This window comes from Balaenoptera musculus, chromosome 8 (genome assembly GCF_009873245.2).
Source record: "Balaenoptera musculus isolate JJ_BM4_2016_0621 chromosome 8, mBalMus1.pri.v3, whole genome shotgun sequence".
In the NCBI taxonomy this organism is placed as follows: Eukaryota; Metazoa; Chordata; class Mammalia; order Artiodactyla; family Balaenopteridae; genus Balaenoptera; species Balaenoptera musculus.
Window position 1 is genome coordinate 470950 of NC_045792.1, and position 14216 is coordinate 485165.

Here is a 14216-nt window from a genome sequence, read left to right on the forward strand (position 1 = left end):
CGGCTCTTCTCTTGTGGCCTCATTGGGCTGACTGAAACCGAGAATTGGATTCTTAGCATTACTCGGGATTAGCTAGCCTTCCTTCTGTTTTACGTATGAGACAGTTCCTGCCGTGTGAAATCTGCAGTGTCCCTGACCTGGTGGTTTGTTGTGTGTGGTCCCCGTTAACTGTCCTGTGGGGTGAGGAGAGTGAGAAAGGGTGCCGGCCCTAAGAGGGGCATCATTAGGATGCTGGTTTCTTTTAACTTGTCAGCTGACAAACTAAAAAAACCGTCCCTCTTGCCCAGTTGGTCGAGCTGGTGGGGGACCTGTGAGTCTTAATCCAGTCAAGGCTGAATCTTGTCCTGTGAGTCCCAGTCATTATGCAGCCAGCAGAATTAGTGCTGGGTTTTACCACTGACTGTGCACCTGTTCTGGTGACGCCGAGTCCCTGGACTTGATTTCAGCCCCAGCATCCAAATCCTCCTTTGCATAATTTATGTTAAACTGTGGATTTTTTTTTTTTTTTCTTCTAATGGCTGCGTTGGGTCTTCATTGCTGCCCGCGGGCTTTCTCTAGTTGTGGTGAGCAGGGGCTTCTCTTCGTTGCCGTGCGCAGGCTTCTCATTGCGGTGGCTTCTCTTGTTGTGGAGCACGGGCTCTAGGTGTGCGGGCTTCAGTAGTTGTGGCTCACGGGCTCAGTAGTTGTGGCACGTGGGCTCTAGAGTGCAGGCTCAGTAGTTGTGGCACACGGGCTTAGTTGCTCCACGGCATGTGGGATCTTCCCAGACCAGGGCTTGAACCCGTGTCCCCTGCATTGGCAGATGGATTCTTAACCACTGCGCCACCAGGGAAGTCCCTAAACTGGAATTTATTTGTACAGTTAGTTAAGCTGGTTATTCACCAGTGTGCTTGCCCATCAGTCACCACCTGTACGTGTTCTTGACCTAAAGTGAATAGATGAGCATTTGACATCAAATGGAAGCCTAAAGCAGCCCATCTTCTTGCAGAAGCATCGCTGGATTCTGTCTGGTTGTATGTATTCATAGGAATGACTTCCAAGTCTGGCAGCTGTGAAAACCCTTGAAGTTAACCCGTGAAGGGTTAACTGTCATCAGATACCTCGGGTGAAGTCAGGTTGTTTCTTGGGGATGTGTTTATTTATTTAGCGGTTTTCTCCATTCGTGGTCACTGCTGGTCTAGCAGAGTAACCTTGTCAGGAAAGCCCCTCCTCTGATCCTGTGGCCTCCGCCCCCAGCCTGCTTTAAGAGCCTGAGCAGGTTTGTGTGGAGTGGACCGAGGGCGCTTACGGCGCTCGGGCCTCCTCCCCAGGGAATTCCCTTCGGTAGGTAGAGTTTTCGCTGTGCTGTGGTTGCAGGTGCGTCAGGGTGAACAGTCGGAGGGTTGCTGTTGGCAGCAGGTCACTTCACTGTCGAGATCTCTGACCTGCCTCCTCTGGCTCGTAGTGGGTGTGTGTGCTGTGAACAGACTGATTTCGCCCTTAGCCTGAAGGAGAGCATCGGGGGAAGGGACTCTCCTGGGGTCCCGCGCGTCCCAAGGCCAAGAGCAAAGTGCTCAGACTGTGCTTGTTGCTGCTCCTCTCCCAAGAGCGGCGGGGCTCCTGTCGGGTGGAAGTTCCATTGAGCTTGAACAGGTTGGTCTGGCCGGTGTGACCGATCAGAGCCAGGCTCCACTGCCTTGGGTTGACCCCCGAGCGGAGGCCAGGCCTGGGCGTTCCCTCGCCTGTCCGCGTGTGCCTGCTTTGGGGTCGTGGGCACTGGGCCCTATGTGTCCCTGTGCAGCCTGGGTCGAGCGGTTGCTGCCTGTGGCGGGTCCTTGTCCTGCTGACCGAACTAACCTGCTCTTGTGCTTAATCCCGGTGCTCGAGAAGGTTCAGAGTTCAAGTTGGGGTGGGAGGGTGAGGTTCACTCCGGGTGGTCATGGCCAGCGGGTCCACCTGAAGGAGCCGTTTTGGCTGGTGGGGGGGGGAGTCCTGCACGTGAGGTGTAGCTCAGTGACAGCGGCCTGTGAGTTTTGCAAGGAGAGCTGGTGGTGAGACCTGGGTTCACAGGGCAGGACAGGCCGAGGAGCCGAGTGACGGGAGTGCAGCTGTCGCCACCCTCTCCACGGTCCCCTCTGTCGCAGGGTCTTGGTGTGACTTAGAGGCTGTCTCCCGGTAGCACACGGTCCCCTGTCCCCTTCTCCGCAGCACTGGGAAGTTCTGCCTGGCCCACCTCCTGCTGAAGAGGAACCCTGCCATGTTTTTCCAGCACTTCATCGAGTGCATCTTCCACTTCAGCAGCTACGAGAAGCATGAGAAGTACAACAGGTTCCCCCAGTCGGAGAGGTCAGCGCCGCTGGGGCAGGGTGCGGGGAGACGGGCAGCGTCACCTCCTGGGCGTGCGGGTGGCTCCAGCTGCCACTGGAAGTGAATTCCTCTCGGCCTCGCCCACGGGCAGTGCTCAGAGGGTCCTGTTCTGCCCTAGAGAGAAGCGGCTGTTCTCACTGAAGGGGAAGACAAACAAGGAGAAGCGGATGAAAATCTACAAGTTCCTCCTGGAGCACTTCACAGACGAGCAGCGGTTCAACATCACTTCCAAAATCTGCCTGAGCATCCTGGGTAGGCAGGACCGGCCGGTGTGGGGGATGAGACATGTGTGAAGGACCCAGCTGCCCTGCAGCCGGGGGGCCCTTATGTCCTTGGCCGTCAGCTGTGCCGTTCAGGCCGACGGACCACCGGCTGCGCATCCCCCCTTGCCCCGCCCCCGGCAGCATCTCTCAGAAGCCCATCTCTGCTTCCTCCAGCGTGCTTTGCCGACGGCGTCCTGCCCCTGGACATGGAAGCCAGCGAGCTCCTCTCGGACGCGTTTGAGGTGCTCAGCTCAAAGGAGATCAAGCTGCTGGCGATGAGGGCCAAACCAGACAAGGACCAGCTCGTGGAGGAGGAGGACCTGGCCCTGGCCAACGTGGTCATGCAGGAGGCGCAGAAGAAGCTCATCTCCCAGGTGAGTGTGCTGCTCCCGAAAGGGGCCTGTGCGCCCCCTGCCCCGAGTCCCGGCTGTCTGCTAAGGCCCCGCCTCGCTCTTCCCAGCAGCCTCCACGCTCACCGGGGGGTGCTGTTCTCCACCTGCGCCCGTGGCTCCAGCGGCTCCCGCGAGCCTGGACCTGCGAGCCTGTGGCCTGGCTGTGCTGCGGGCATCTCAGGCAGAATCGCTCGTCTCTCCTTCCTCCTACGTGTCTCTCTCATTGTGGTTCCCAGGGGCTCTGTTGTGGAGAAGGGCACCTTTATCTGCCAAGTTACCCTAAAGGGAGCCAGAGTCTGGCAGGCCAGGCACAGAGCACTGCTTGGCCAGTGCGTGCGAGGATTGGGATTTGAACAACAGCTGTGGTCCTCACCAGGCCCAGGTTCTGGTACCGAGCCTGCATTGCCACCTGAGCCCTGAAGGCTTCTGAGCCCAAAGGAGTGGACTTTGGTCACATCCAATGTGTCCCCAGGTCCTGTCCATTCATCCCACAAATCCGTCTGTCTCACGTTCCCACTAGCTCCGCATTTATTTAACCTGTACCACTTCCATCTCTTGTTTCTTTTTGTTCTGGGCTGTGCACCGCCTTGCTGCCACAGCAGTCTTTTTTTTTTTTTTTTTTTTTTTTTTCTTATTAGGCATCAATTTTATACACATCAGTGTATACATGTCAATCCCAATCGCCTAATTCAGCACAAAACCATCCCCACCCCACCGCAGTTTTCCCCCCTTGGTGTCCATATGTCCGTTCTCTACATCTGTGTCTCAACTTCTGCCCTGCAAACCGGCTCATCTGTACCATTTTTCTAGGTTCCACATACATGCGTTAATATACAATATTTGTTTTTCTCTTTCTGACTTACTTCACTCTGTATGACAGTCTCTAGATCCATCCACGTCTCAACAAATGACTCAATTTCGTTCCTTTTTATGGCTGAGTAATATTCCATTGTATATATGTACCACAACTTCTTTATCCATTCATCTGTTGATGGGCATTTAGGTTGCTTCCATGACCTGGCTATTGTAAATAGTGCTGCAATGAACATTCGGGTGCATGTGTCTTTTTGAATTACGGTTTTCTCTGGGTATATGCCCAGTAGTGGGATTGCTGGGTCATATGGTAATTCTATTTTTAGTTTTTTAAGGAACCTCCATACTGTTCTCCATAGTGGCTGTATCAATTTACATTCCCACCAACAGTGCAAGAGGGTTCCCTTTCTCCACACCCTCTCCAGCATTTGTTGTTTGTAGATTTTCTGATGATGCCCATTCTAACTGGTGTGAGGTGATACCTCATTGTAGTTTTGATTTGCATTTCTCTAATAATTAGTGATGTTGAGCATCTTTTCATGTGCTTCATGGCCGTCTGTATGTCTTCTTTGGAGAAATGTCTATTTAGGTCTTCTGCCCATTTTTGGATTGGGGTGTTTGTTTCTTTAGTATTGAGCTGAATGAGCTGTTTATATATTTTGGAGATTAATCCTTTGTCCTTTGATTCATTTGCAAATATTTTCTCCCATTCTGAGGGTTGTCTTTTCGTCTTGTTTATGGTTTCCTTTGCTGTGCAAAAGCTTTGAAGTTTCATTAGGTCCCATTTGTTCATTTTTGTTTTTATTTCCATTACTCTAGGAGGTGGGTCAAAAAAGATCTTGCTGTGATTTATGTCAAAGAGTGTTCTTCCTATGTTTTCCTCTAAGAGTTTTATAGTGTCCAGTCTTATATTTAGGTCTCGAATCCATTTTGAGTTTATTTTTGTGTATGGTGTTAGGGAGTATTCTAATTTCATTCTTTTACATGTAGCTGTCCAGTTTTCCCAGCACCACTTATTGAAGAGACTGTCTTTTCTCCATTGTATATCTTTGCCTCCTTTGTCATAGATTAGTTGACTATAGGTGCGTGGGTTTATCTCTGGGCTTTCTATCTTGTTCCATTGATCTATGTTTCTGTTTTTGTGCCAGTACCATATTGTCTTGATTACTGTAGCTTTGTAGTATAGTCTGAAGTCAGGGAGTCTGATTCCTCCAGCTCCGTTTTTTTCCCTCAAGACTGCTTGGCTATTCGGGGTCTTTTGTGTCTCCATACAAATTTTAAGATGATTTGTTCTAGTTCCGTAAAAATTGCCATTGGTAATTTGATAGGGATTGCATTGAATCTGTAGATTGCTTTGGGTAGTATAGTCATTTTCACAATGTTGATTCTTCCAATCCAAGAACATGGTATATCTCTCCATCTGTTGGTATCATCTTTAATTTCTTTCATCAGTGTCTTATAGTTTTCTGCATACAGGTCTTTTGTCTCCCTAGGTAGGTTTATTCCTAGGTATTTTATTCTTTTTGTTGCAATGGTAAATGGGAGTGTTTCCATAAATTCTCTTTCAGATTTTTCATCATTAGTGTATAGGAATGCAAGAGATTTCTGTGCATTAATTTTGTATCCTGCAACTTTACCATATTCATTAATTAGCTCTAGCAGTTTTCTGGTGGCAGTTTTAGGATTCTCTATGTATAATATCATGTCATCCGCAAACAGTGACAGTTTTACTTCTTCTTTTCCAATTTGTATTCCTTTTATTTCTTTTTCTTCTCTGATTGCCGTGGCTAGGACTTCCAGAACTATGTTGAATAACAGTGGTGAGAGTGGACATGCTTGTCTCGTTCCTAATCTCAGAGGAAATGCTTTCAGTTTTTCACCATTGAGAATGATGTTTGCTGTGGGTTTGTCATATATGGCCTTTATTATGTTGAGGTAGGTTCCCTCTATGCCCACTTTCTGGAGAGTTTTTATCATAAATGGGTGTTGAATTTTGTCAAAAGCTTTTTCTGCATCGATTGAGATGATCATATGGTTTTTCTTCTTCAATTTGTTAATATGGTGTATCACATTGATTGATTTGCATATATTGAAGAATCCTTGCATCCCTGGGATAAATCCCACTTGATCGTGGTGTATGATCCTTTTAATGTGTTGTTGGATTCTGTTTGCTAGTATTTTGTTGAGGATTTTTGCATCTATATTCATCAGTGATATTGGTCTGTAATTTTCTTTCTTTGTAGTGTCTTTGTCTGGTTTTGGTATCAGGGTGATGGTGGCCTCATAGAATGAGTTTGGGAGTGTTCCTTCCTCTGCAATTTTTTGGAAGAGTTTGAGAAGGATAGGTGTTAGCTCTTCTCTAAACGTTTGATAGAATTCACCTCTGAAGCCATCTGGTCCTGGACTTTTGTTTGTTGGAAGATTTTTAATCACAGTTTCAATTTCATTGCTTGTGATTGGTCTGTTCATATTTTCTGTTTCTTCCTGGTTCAGTCTTGGAAGGTTATACCTTTCTAAGAATTTGTCCATTTCTTCCAGGTTGTCCATTTTATTGGCATAAAGTTGCTTGTAGTAGTCTCTTAGGATGCTTTGTATTTCTGTGGTGTCTGTTGTAACTTCTCCTTTTTCATTTCTGATTTTATTGATTTGAGTCCTCTCCCTCTTTTTCTTGATGAGTCTGGCTAATGGCTTATCAATTTTGTTTATCTTCTCAAGGAACCAGCTTTTAGTTTTATTGATCTTTGCTATTGTTTTCTTTGTTTCTATTTCATTTATTTCTGCTCTGATCTTTATGATTTCTTTCCTTCTGCTAACTTTGGGTTTTGTTTGTTCTTCTTTCTCTAGTTTCTTTAGGTGTAAGGTTAGATTGTTTACTTGAGATTTTTCTTGTTTCTTTAGGTAGGCTAGTATAGCTATAAACTTCCCTCTTAGAACTGCTTTTTCTGCATCCCATAGGTTTTGGGTTGTCGTGTTTTCATTGTCATTTGTCTCTAGGTATTTTTTGATTTCCTCTTTGATTTCTTCAGTGATCTCTTGGTTATTTAGTAACGTATTGTTTAGCCTCCATGTGTTTGTCTTTTTTACGTTTTTTTCCCTGTAATTCATTTCTAATCTCATAGCATTGTGGTCAGAAAAGATGCTTGATATGATTTCAATTTTCTTAAATTTACTGAGGCTTGATTTGTGACCCAAGATGTGATCTTTCCTGGAGAATGTTCCGTGCGCACTTGAGAAGAACGTGTAATCTGCTGTTTTTGGATGGAATGTCCTATAAATATCAATTTTATCTATCTGGTCTATTGTGTCATTTAAAGCTTCTGTTTCCTTATTTATTTTCATTTTGGATGATCTGTCCATTGGTGTAAGTGAGGTGTTAAAGTCCCCCACTATTATTGTGTTACTGTCGATTTCCTCTTTTATAGCTGTTAGCAGTTGCCTTATGTATTGAGGTGCTCCTATGTTGGGTGCATATATATTTATAAATGTTATATCTTCTTCTTGGATTGATCCCTTGATCATTATGTAGTGTCCTTCTTTGTCTTTTGTAACCTTCTTTACTTTAAAGTCTATTTTATCTGATATGAGTATAGCTACTCCAGCTTTCTTTTGATTTCCATTTGCATGGAATATCTTTTTCCATCCCCTCACTTTCAGTCTGTATGTGTCCCTAGGTCTAAAGTGGGTCTCTTGTAGACAGCATATATATGGGTCTTGTTTTTGTATCCATTCAGCAAGCCTGTGTCTTTTGGTTGGAGCATTTAATCCATTCACGTTTAAGGTAATTATCGATATGTATGTTCCTATGACCATTTTCTTAATTGTTTTGGGTTTGTTTTTGTAGGTCCTTTTCTTCTCTTGTGTTTCCCACTTAGAGAAGTTCCTTTAGCATTTGTTGTAGAGCTGGTTTGGTGGTGCTGAATTCTCTTAGCTTTTCCTTGTCTGTAAAGCTTTTGATTTCTCCATCAAATCTAAATGAGATCCTTGCCGGGTAGAGTAATCTTGGTTGTAGGTTCTTCCCTTTCAGCACTTTAAGTATATCATGCCACTCCCTTCTGGCTTGTAGAGTTTCTGCTGAGAAATCAGCTGTTAACCTTTTGGGAGTTCCCTTGTATGTTATTTGTCGTTTTTCCCTTGCTGCTTTCAATAATTTTTCTTTGTCTTTAATTTTTGCCATTTTGATTACTATGTGTCTCGGCGTGTTTCTCCTTGGGTTTATCCTGTATGGGACTCTCTGCGCTTCCTGGACTTGGGTGGCTGTTTCCTTTCCCATGTTAGGGAAGTTTTCAACTATAATCTCTTCAAATATTTTCTCTGGCCCTTTCTCTCTCTCTTCTCCTTCTGGGACCCCTATAATGCGAATGTTGTTGTGTTTAATGTTGTCCCAGAGGTCTCTTAGGCTGTCTTCATTTCTTTTCATTCTTTTTTCTTTAGTCTGTTCCGCAGCAGTGAATTCCACCATTCTGTCTTCCAGGTCACTTATCCGTTCTTCTGCCTCAGTTATTCTGCTATTGATTCCTTCTAGTGTAGTTTTCATTTCAGTTATTGTATTGGTCATCTCTGTTTGTTTGTTCTTTAATTCTTCTAGTTCTTTGTTAATCATTTCTTGCATCTTCTCAATCTTTGCCTCCATTCTTATTCCAAGGTCCTGGATCATCTTCACTATCATTATTCTGAATTCTTTTTCTGGAAGGTTGCCTATCTCCACTTCATTTAGTTGTTTTTCTGGGGTTTTTTCTTGTTCCTTCATCTGGTATATAGCCCTCTGCCTTTTCATCTTGTCTGTCTTTCTGTAACTGGGTTTTGGTCCACAGGCTGCAGGATTGTAGTTTTTCTTGCTTCTGCTGTCTGTCCTCTGGTGGTTGAGGCTATCTAAGAGGCTTGATGGGAGGCTCTGGTGGTGGGTAGAGCTGACTGTTGCTGTGGCGGACAGAGCTCCTTAACACTTTAATCCACTTGACTGTTGATGGGTGGGGCTGGGTTCCCTCCCTGTTGGTTGTTTTGCCTGAGGCAACCCGACACTGGAGCCTACCTGGGCTCTTTGATGGGGTTAATGGCAGACTCTGGGAGGGCTCACGCCAAGGAGCACTTCCCAGAACCTCCGCTGCCAGTGTCCTTGTCCCCACGGTGAAACAGAGCCACCCCCCGCCTCTGCAGGAGACCCCCCAACACCAGCAGGTAGGTCTGGTTCAGCCTCCTCCAGGGTCACTGCTCCTTCCCCTGGGTCCCGATGCGCACACTACTTTGTGTGTGCCCTCCAAGAGTGGGGTCTCTGTTTCCCCCAGTCCTGTCGAAGTCCTGCGATCAATTCCCCCTAGTCTTCAAAGTCTGATTCTCTAGGAATTCCTCCTCCCGTTGCCGGACCCCCAGGTTGGGAAGCCTGACGTGGGGCTCAGAAGCTTCACTCCAGTGGGTGGAATTCGGTGGTATAAGTGTTCTCCAGTCTGTGAGCCACCCACCCAGCAGTTATGGGATTTGATTTTACTCTGATTGTGCCCCTCCTACCGTCTCACTGTGGCTTCTCCTCTGTCTTTGGACGTGGGGTATCCTCCCTGGTGAGTTCCAGTGTCTTCCTGTCGATGATTGTCCAGCAGCCAGTTGTGATTCTGGTGCTCTCACAAGAGGGAGTGAGAGCACATCCTTCTACTCCGCCATCTTCTGGTTTCTACCAGGGCAGTCTTTCTTAAGTGCAAATTTGATCATTTTATTCTCCTGCTTAAAATAGACTGAGGCAGAGGGGGAGCAGGGGACTTTTGGGGCCGTGGATCGTGGGTGATTATCTAGATGCGGTGTTGGTTACTCAGCATATACTTGTGCCAAAACTTGTTCATCTGTTCACCTAACATGGGTAAATGTTATGGTATGTAAGTTACACCTCATCAATGATATCTTTAATAAGTGGGTTGGTGGCTTCCTGTCACCTTCTGGATAAAATCCCAGTTCTTCTTCAAGGCACACAGAACTCCTGTGTGCACAGCGTGCCCTTCCCTCCACGCCTCCTCCCATCCCTCCAGCCCGCTGACTCTCGGCCTCCGTGGAGATGTGCTCTCCTGCTCTGTGCCTTTGCGCGCTGCCGTTTCTGCCCAAGGTGCCCTGTCCCACCCCGTCCTCGCCTGCTGCCACCCAATCCCTGCACATCCCAAAGGTCTTCCCTGATACACATCCCGCCCTGCTCCTTCCCTCTTAGGCATCCCCCTTCCAAAGTCCCTTAACACCTGCCACTCGTCACCTGGCCACACACTGTAACGCACAGCCTGGCCTAGAAGTAACTTGAAGGCAAGAGTTCTTGGCCTCATTTCTGTAGCCCTGGGGCTTAGCCTTGTGTCTGGTAGAGAGAAGGTGTTGGATGATATTTGTGGAGTGAATGCATTTAAGCCATTTTTTAAGGCTTTCCCTATACTTTGCCTCTGCTCAGACTCATCTTTATTAAATTATTTGTTCCTTTAGTCTTTGCCCTCCTGCTTCAAGAACTCTGATAAGACTTTTTAGAAATGAGTGGATTACAAGTAAGGAACATATACTAGTGACTGTAAATGAGGAAAAGAATAATTTTCAGATTCAGAATGATAGTCTTGCATATGTGGGCTACTGTAATGAGTTATTTTTAATTCTAAGAGAAAGTGCAGACCTTTGTGGTTAGTGATTGTTCTTGGTGAAGACTGCGAAGGCACTGTGTAAATTTACCCAGCACATTCTAAATGTGTGCAGAGTTACAGAGGGGGACACACAAACCGTCTCCAGGCCTGGCCCCTCCCGTGTCGCCCTCCCACCTGCAGGGACGCAGATGTCCCCAGTCCCAGGGAGGATGTTGAAAGGAGGGGTCCGGCGAGGAGCCAGAGGTCCGTGGTGGGTTGTGGGGAGGTTTGGAGCTTGTGTCAAGTTCTTCACTCAGTTGTCCCTTGAGCAGTGCAGGGGCTGGGGCACCTCTTCCCACGCAGTTGAAAATCTCTGTAACTTACAGACTGGGGTTGTTCAAGGGTTAACTGTATTTCTAGTTTCTTTTTCTTGTTTAGAAATAAGAATAGTACTTGTCTGCCTGCTTTACAAAGCCCTCTGAGCATTTTGAGGTAATGGTTTTACAGTCTCCCCAGCTGAGGTGGCGTTCCTCTCCAATCCCCAGAATCATATCAAAAATAAAAAGTAAACTTAGGTCGTGTACGAGATCGGCCACGCAGGCAGAACTAGGCTGAGGGAAAGTCTTTGTCTTTCAGAACTTTGTGCATCTCACACAGTCTTTGTTTGTGTTACCACAGGTTCAGAAGAGGAATTTCATAGAAAATATTATTCCAATTATCATCTCCCTGAAGTCTGTACTAGAGAAGAATAAGATCCCAGCTCTGCGGGAACTCATGCACTATCTCAGGGTAAAGACGGCCTTGGGATTTGTGGTTGGTGCCACGCCCCCGTTGGTTACTCAGGATGTCCCGCAGTCCTGACCATGGGTCCATCTGGGCTCGGAGCTGTGCCCCAGACCGGCCTTTGACTGGGGGGAAGACAGATTGACTCCGCAGGTTCCTCGGAAGCTGGTCCTGCCTTTTTCGGGCAGTTGAGTCTGTCCTTGCTGACAATTACATTCAGTTTTGAAGCTTCTCAGCTGCGGCCACAAGCGGAGCCCTCGTCTTAGTTTACTCGTGTGGGATAAAGTGGAAATGCTCATCGTTTAATTCAGGACTCTTGCCTCCAACGCTGTCTCTGGGTTCCCAGTCGGGAGACGCTGTCCAGAGCAGTGGCTTCGGGGCGTCCTGACCCTGGTCTGCGCAGTGGGGCACGCGTACATGCAGAGCGGACATAAATGAGGCCTCAGGCCTCTCTGCAGAATCTTTCAGTTAGAAAGAAATGCAGCATTTTTTTCCTTTTTGTTTACACTAGGCTATTTTCTTCCTCAGAAAATGCTAAGAATCATTTTTTTCCACAAAGGGCTCTGAAAGAATTAGATTGAATAATAATTTTTCAAATATCTCTTTATCATACAGAAGTGAAGGTGGGAAAGACAGGCTGACTGTGGAGAAAATGAGGACTTCAGGTCACTCATGTTTTTCTTGCCCTGCTAAACCTCACAGAGGAATAAAAAGAGCTTAGGTCCTAGGTAGACTCCTTAAACACGTGAGGAAAGTAAGTCCCCTTTTCTGAGCACACACTGAGCACAGCCACACGGCTTTAACCGAGGAGGGTGGCACGGCTTCGTGTGGACCCCATCGGAGCCGCTCCCGCAGTCCTCTCCTCCACCTGGAAGCTCTGGGGCGGCTGGAGGACTGGGTGGGTCTCATCCCCTAGTGGTTGGGGCCACGGTAGATCTTTTCTTCCTCCAGCGTGTTAGGGAAAATGGTGTCTTCCGTATGGCAGCGAGGCTGGGTCCTAGCGCCCGTCCTTAAGACCTGAGAGCACCCGCGCCCTGATGTGCTCGCAGCCTCCGTCAGGACGCGCAGATGGCTCCGAGCCGCAGCTGCGTCCCCTGGGAAAGCCGGTGTGGGCAGCTCCCCGTGGCCGGCTCCAGCCAGGACACCGTGTGTTGCCCGCTCCCCAGCCTCAGGCTGGGATTCCTGAGGGGCTGCCTCGTGGCACCACGAGAGCCTTTGCACTGGTGGTGACCCAGAGCCGAGCCAGGCTGCCCAGATACACCTCCACCCCCATCCAGCTGTCAGGGCAGTTCTGTGCCCTGTGGCGGGCTGCTTTAGGCTAAGATGGTGGGATTCCGGGTTACCTGGCAGATACGCGGGGAGCGTCCAGGGGTGCAGGCCCCTGCCCGTGTGGTCAGTACAGTGCAGCCGGCACTTCCTGGGGAAGTACCGTCAGGTTCACTCGTCGGTCGACGTAGTAGAAACCGCCTGCTCTCAGCACGTGTCCTCAGTGCTGTTCCTGTTATTGATGACGTCATGTGGGAGAGCTCATTCCCTTATTCAAGAGAATGCTCACGGATGCCTTGGGTCTGTTTTAGGAGGTGATGCAGGATTACCGAGATGAAATCAAGGATTTCTTCGCGGTTGACAAGCAGCTGGCCTCAGAGCTCGAGTACGACATGAAGCGGTACCAGGAGCAGCTGGCCCAGGAGCAGGAGCTGGCGCGGCGGGCCGAGGCGGACGGGGCGGCCGCGAGCGCCGAGGGGGCGCGGGCCGGGCAGGTGGGTGGGCGGCCCCTCTCCAGTCCGCTCCCTGCCGCCCGCCTCCCCGGCGTGGCCCAGCATGCACGTGTGAGCGCCGTCGTCCGAGCGAGGCCCTGGGGTGGCTGGAGGCCTGAGGGTGGCGCAGTGTTCCTGTGTCCCGCGGACAACATCGCCAAGGGCCTTCTCTCCGTCGCCCCCGCCCATCTGGAAAGTCACTGAGTCCCAGCGGGGGGAGCGTGCAAGTTCCCGGAGAGCGAGGACCCTGCTGAGGGTCCTTGCTCTTTGATGGCAGAGAACCTGGTCTCCCCCGCAGCCCCCCTCGGGGTGCGCCGCTCTCCCAGAATCCCTGACAGCCCTGTGAGTGCCGTGCCAGGCAGCTGCCGGGGGCACCGGTGTGACACGGAACTGCTCAGAGGGTGTAAACATTTCTTGACGTTAAGTGTTGGAAGATACATAGTCTTAATTTCTCTTCTGCGAAAGGTTGTTCCAAGTTTGGAAACGCCAGCTCCTGCCGGCCGAGAAAATGGCACCATGGGCACCGCCGCCAGCCAGCCGTCCACATCCAGGCCCCACGCTGCCCACATGCCTGCACCTCTGTCCCTGGACACCGGCCCACTGAAGAGGCTGGTGCCCAAAGCCAGGTGTGCAGGGCCGAGTCACCACGTCCCCAGAGGCACCTCCCAGGTCACCCTGAGCATTGTTCGTGTGTTGGCGCAGATTGGGCCCGAGGGAGGATGAGGGCGCGTCTCACCTCTGTGCTTCACTGGTGTCTTTGCGACAACAGGCCCATGTCGCCGAGCACCATCGCCATCCTGAATTCCGTCAAGAAGGCCGTGGAGTCAAGCGGCCGGCATCGCGGCCGGAGAGTGGGGCTGCCACCCTTCACCATGTGTCCCGAGAGCCCAGGCGAGCCCCCTGAGCGCGGTGAGTCCACCGGGCGGCTCCAGGGCTCTCGGAGACCCGGGCCCCCTTCTCCTTCCCCATCAAAGCATTTCTGTTTGTTGTCTTTAAACAAGGGACTTTGGGGACTTGGGGTCACAGGGAGTAAAACAATCCTGTTTATGATGGAGGATCTGGAAAATGGGGTGATGTGGAGACCCAGCCGTAGCTGTGAGGTGTGTGTGTGGTTTTGTGTATGCAGTTGTGGTGGAGGTTGCGTGGCTTCGTAACTGTCCTGCACACAGTCCCACGACCACAGCAACACGGGGAGGGCTTCCCGTCGCCCCTCTGCAGTGCCTTGGCGGCCATGACGTGTTCCTCACCTGCCCGTTCCTGGAAATGTAGGTTTTCTCAACGTTTTGAAAC

General features: G+C 49.3%; 1 protein-coding gene across 1 annotated transcript in view; it reads left to right on the forward strand.

The window, feature by feature from the left end:
- NCAPD3 (non-SMC condensin II complex subunit D3) overlaps positions 1-14216 on the forward strand; it is a 59483-nt gene that overhangs the window by 41067 nt on the left and 4200 nt on the right. Inside the window, exons 25-31 of the mRNA XM_036862294.1 lie at positions 2188-2325; positions 2465-2598; positions 2784-2983; positions 11065-11175; positions 12747-12929; positions 13392-13552; positions 13696-13835. Coding sequence (XP_036718189.1) covers positions 2188-2325; positions 2465-2598; positions 2784-2983; positions 11065-11175; positions 12747-12929; positions 13392-13552; positions 13696-13835 — 1067 coding nt within the window. The remainder of the gene's footprint in view (positions 1-2187; positions 2326-2464; positions 2599-2783; positions 2984-11064; positions 11176-12746; positions 12930-13391; positions 13553-13695; positions 13836-14216) is intronic.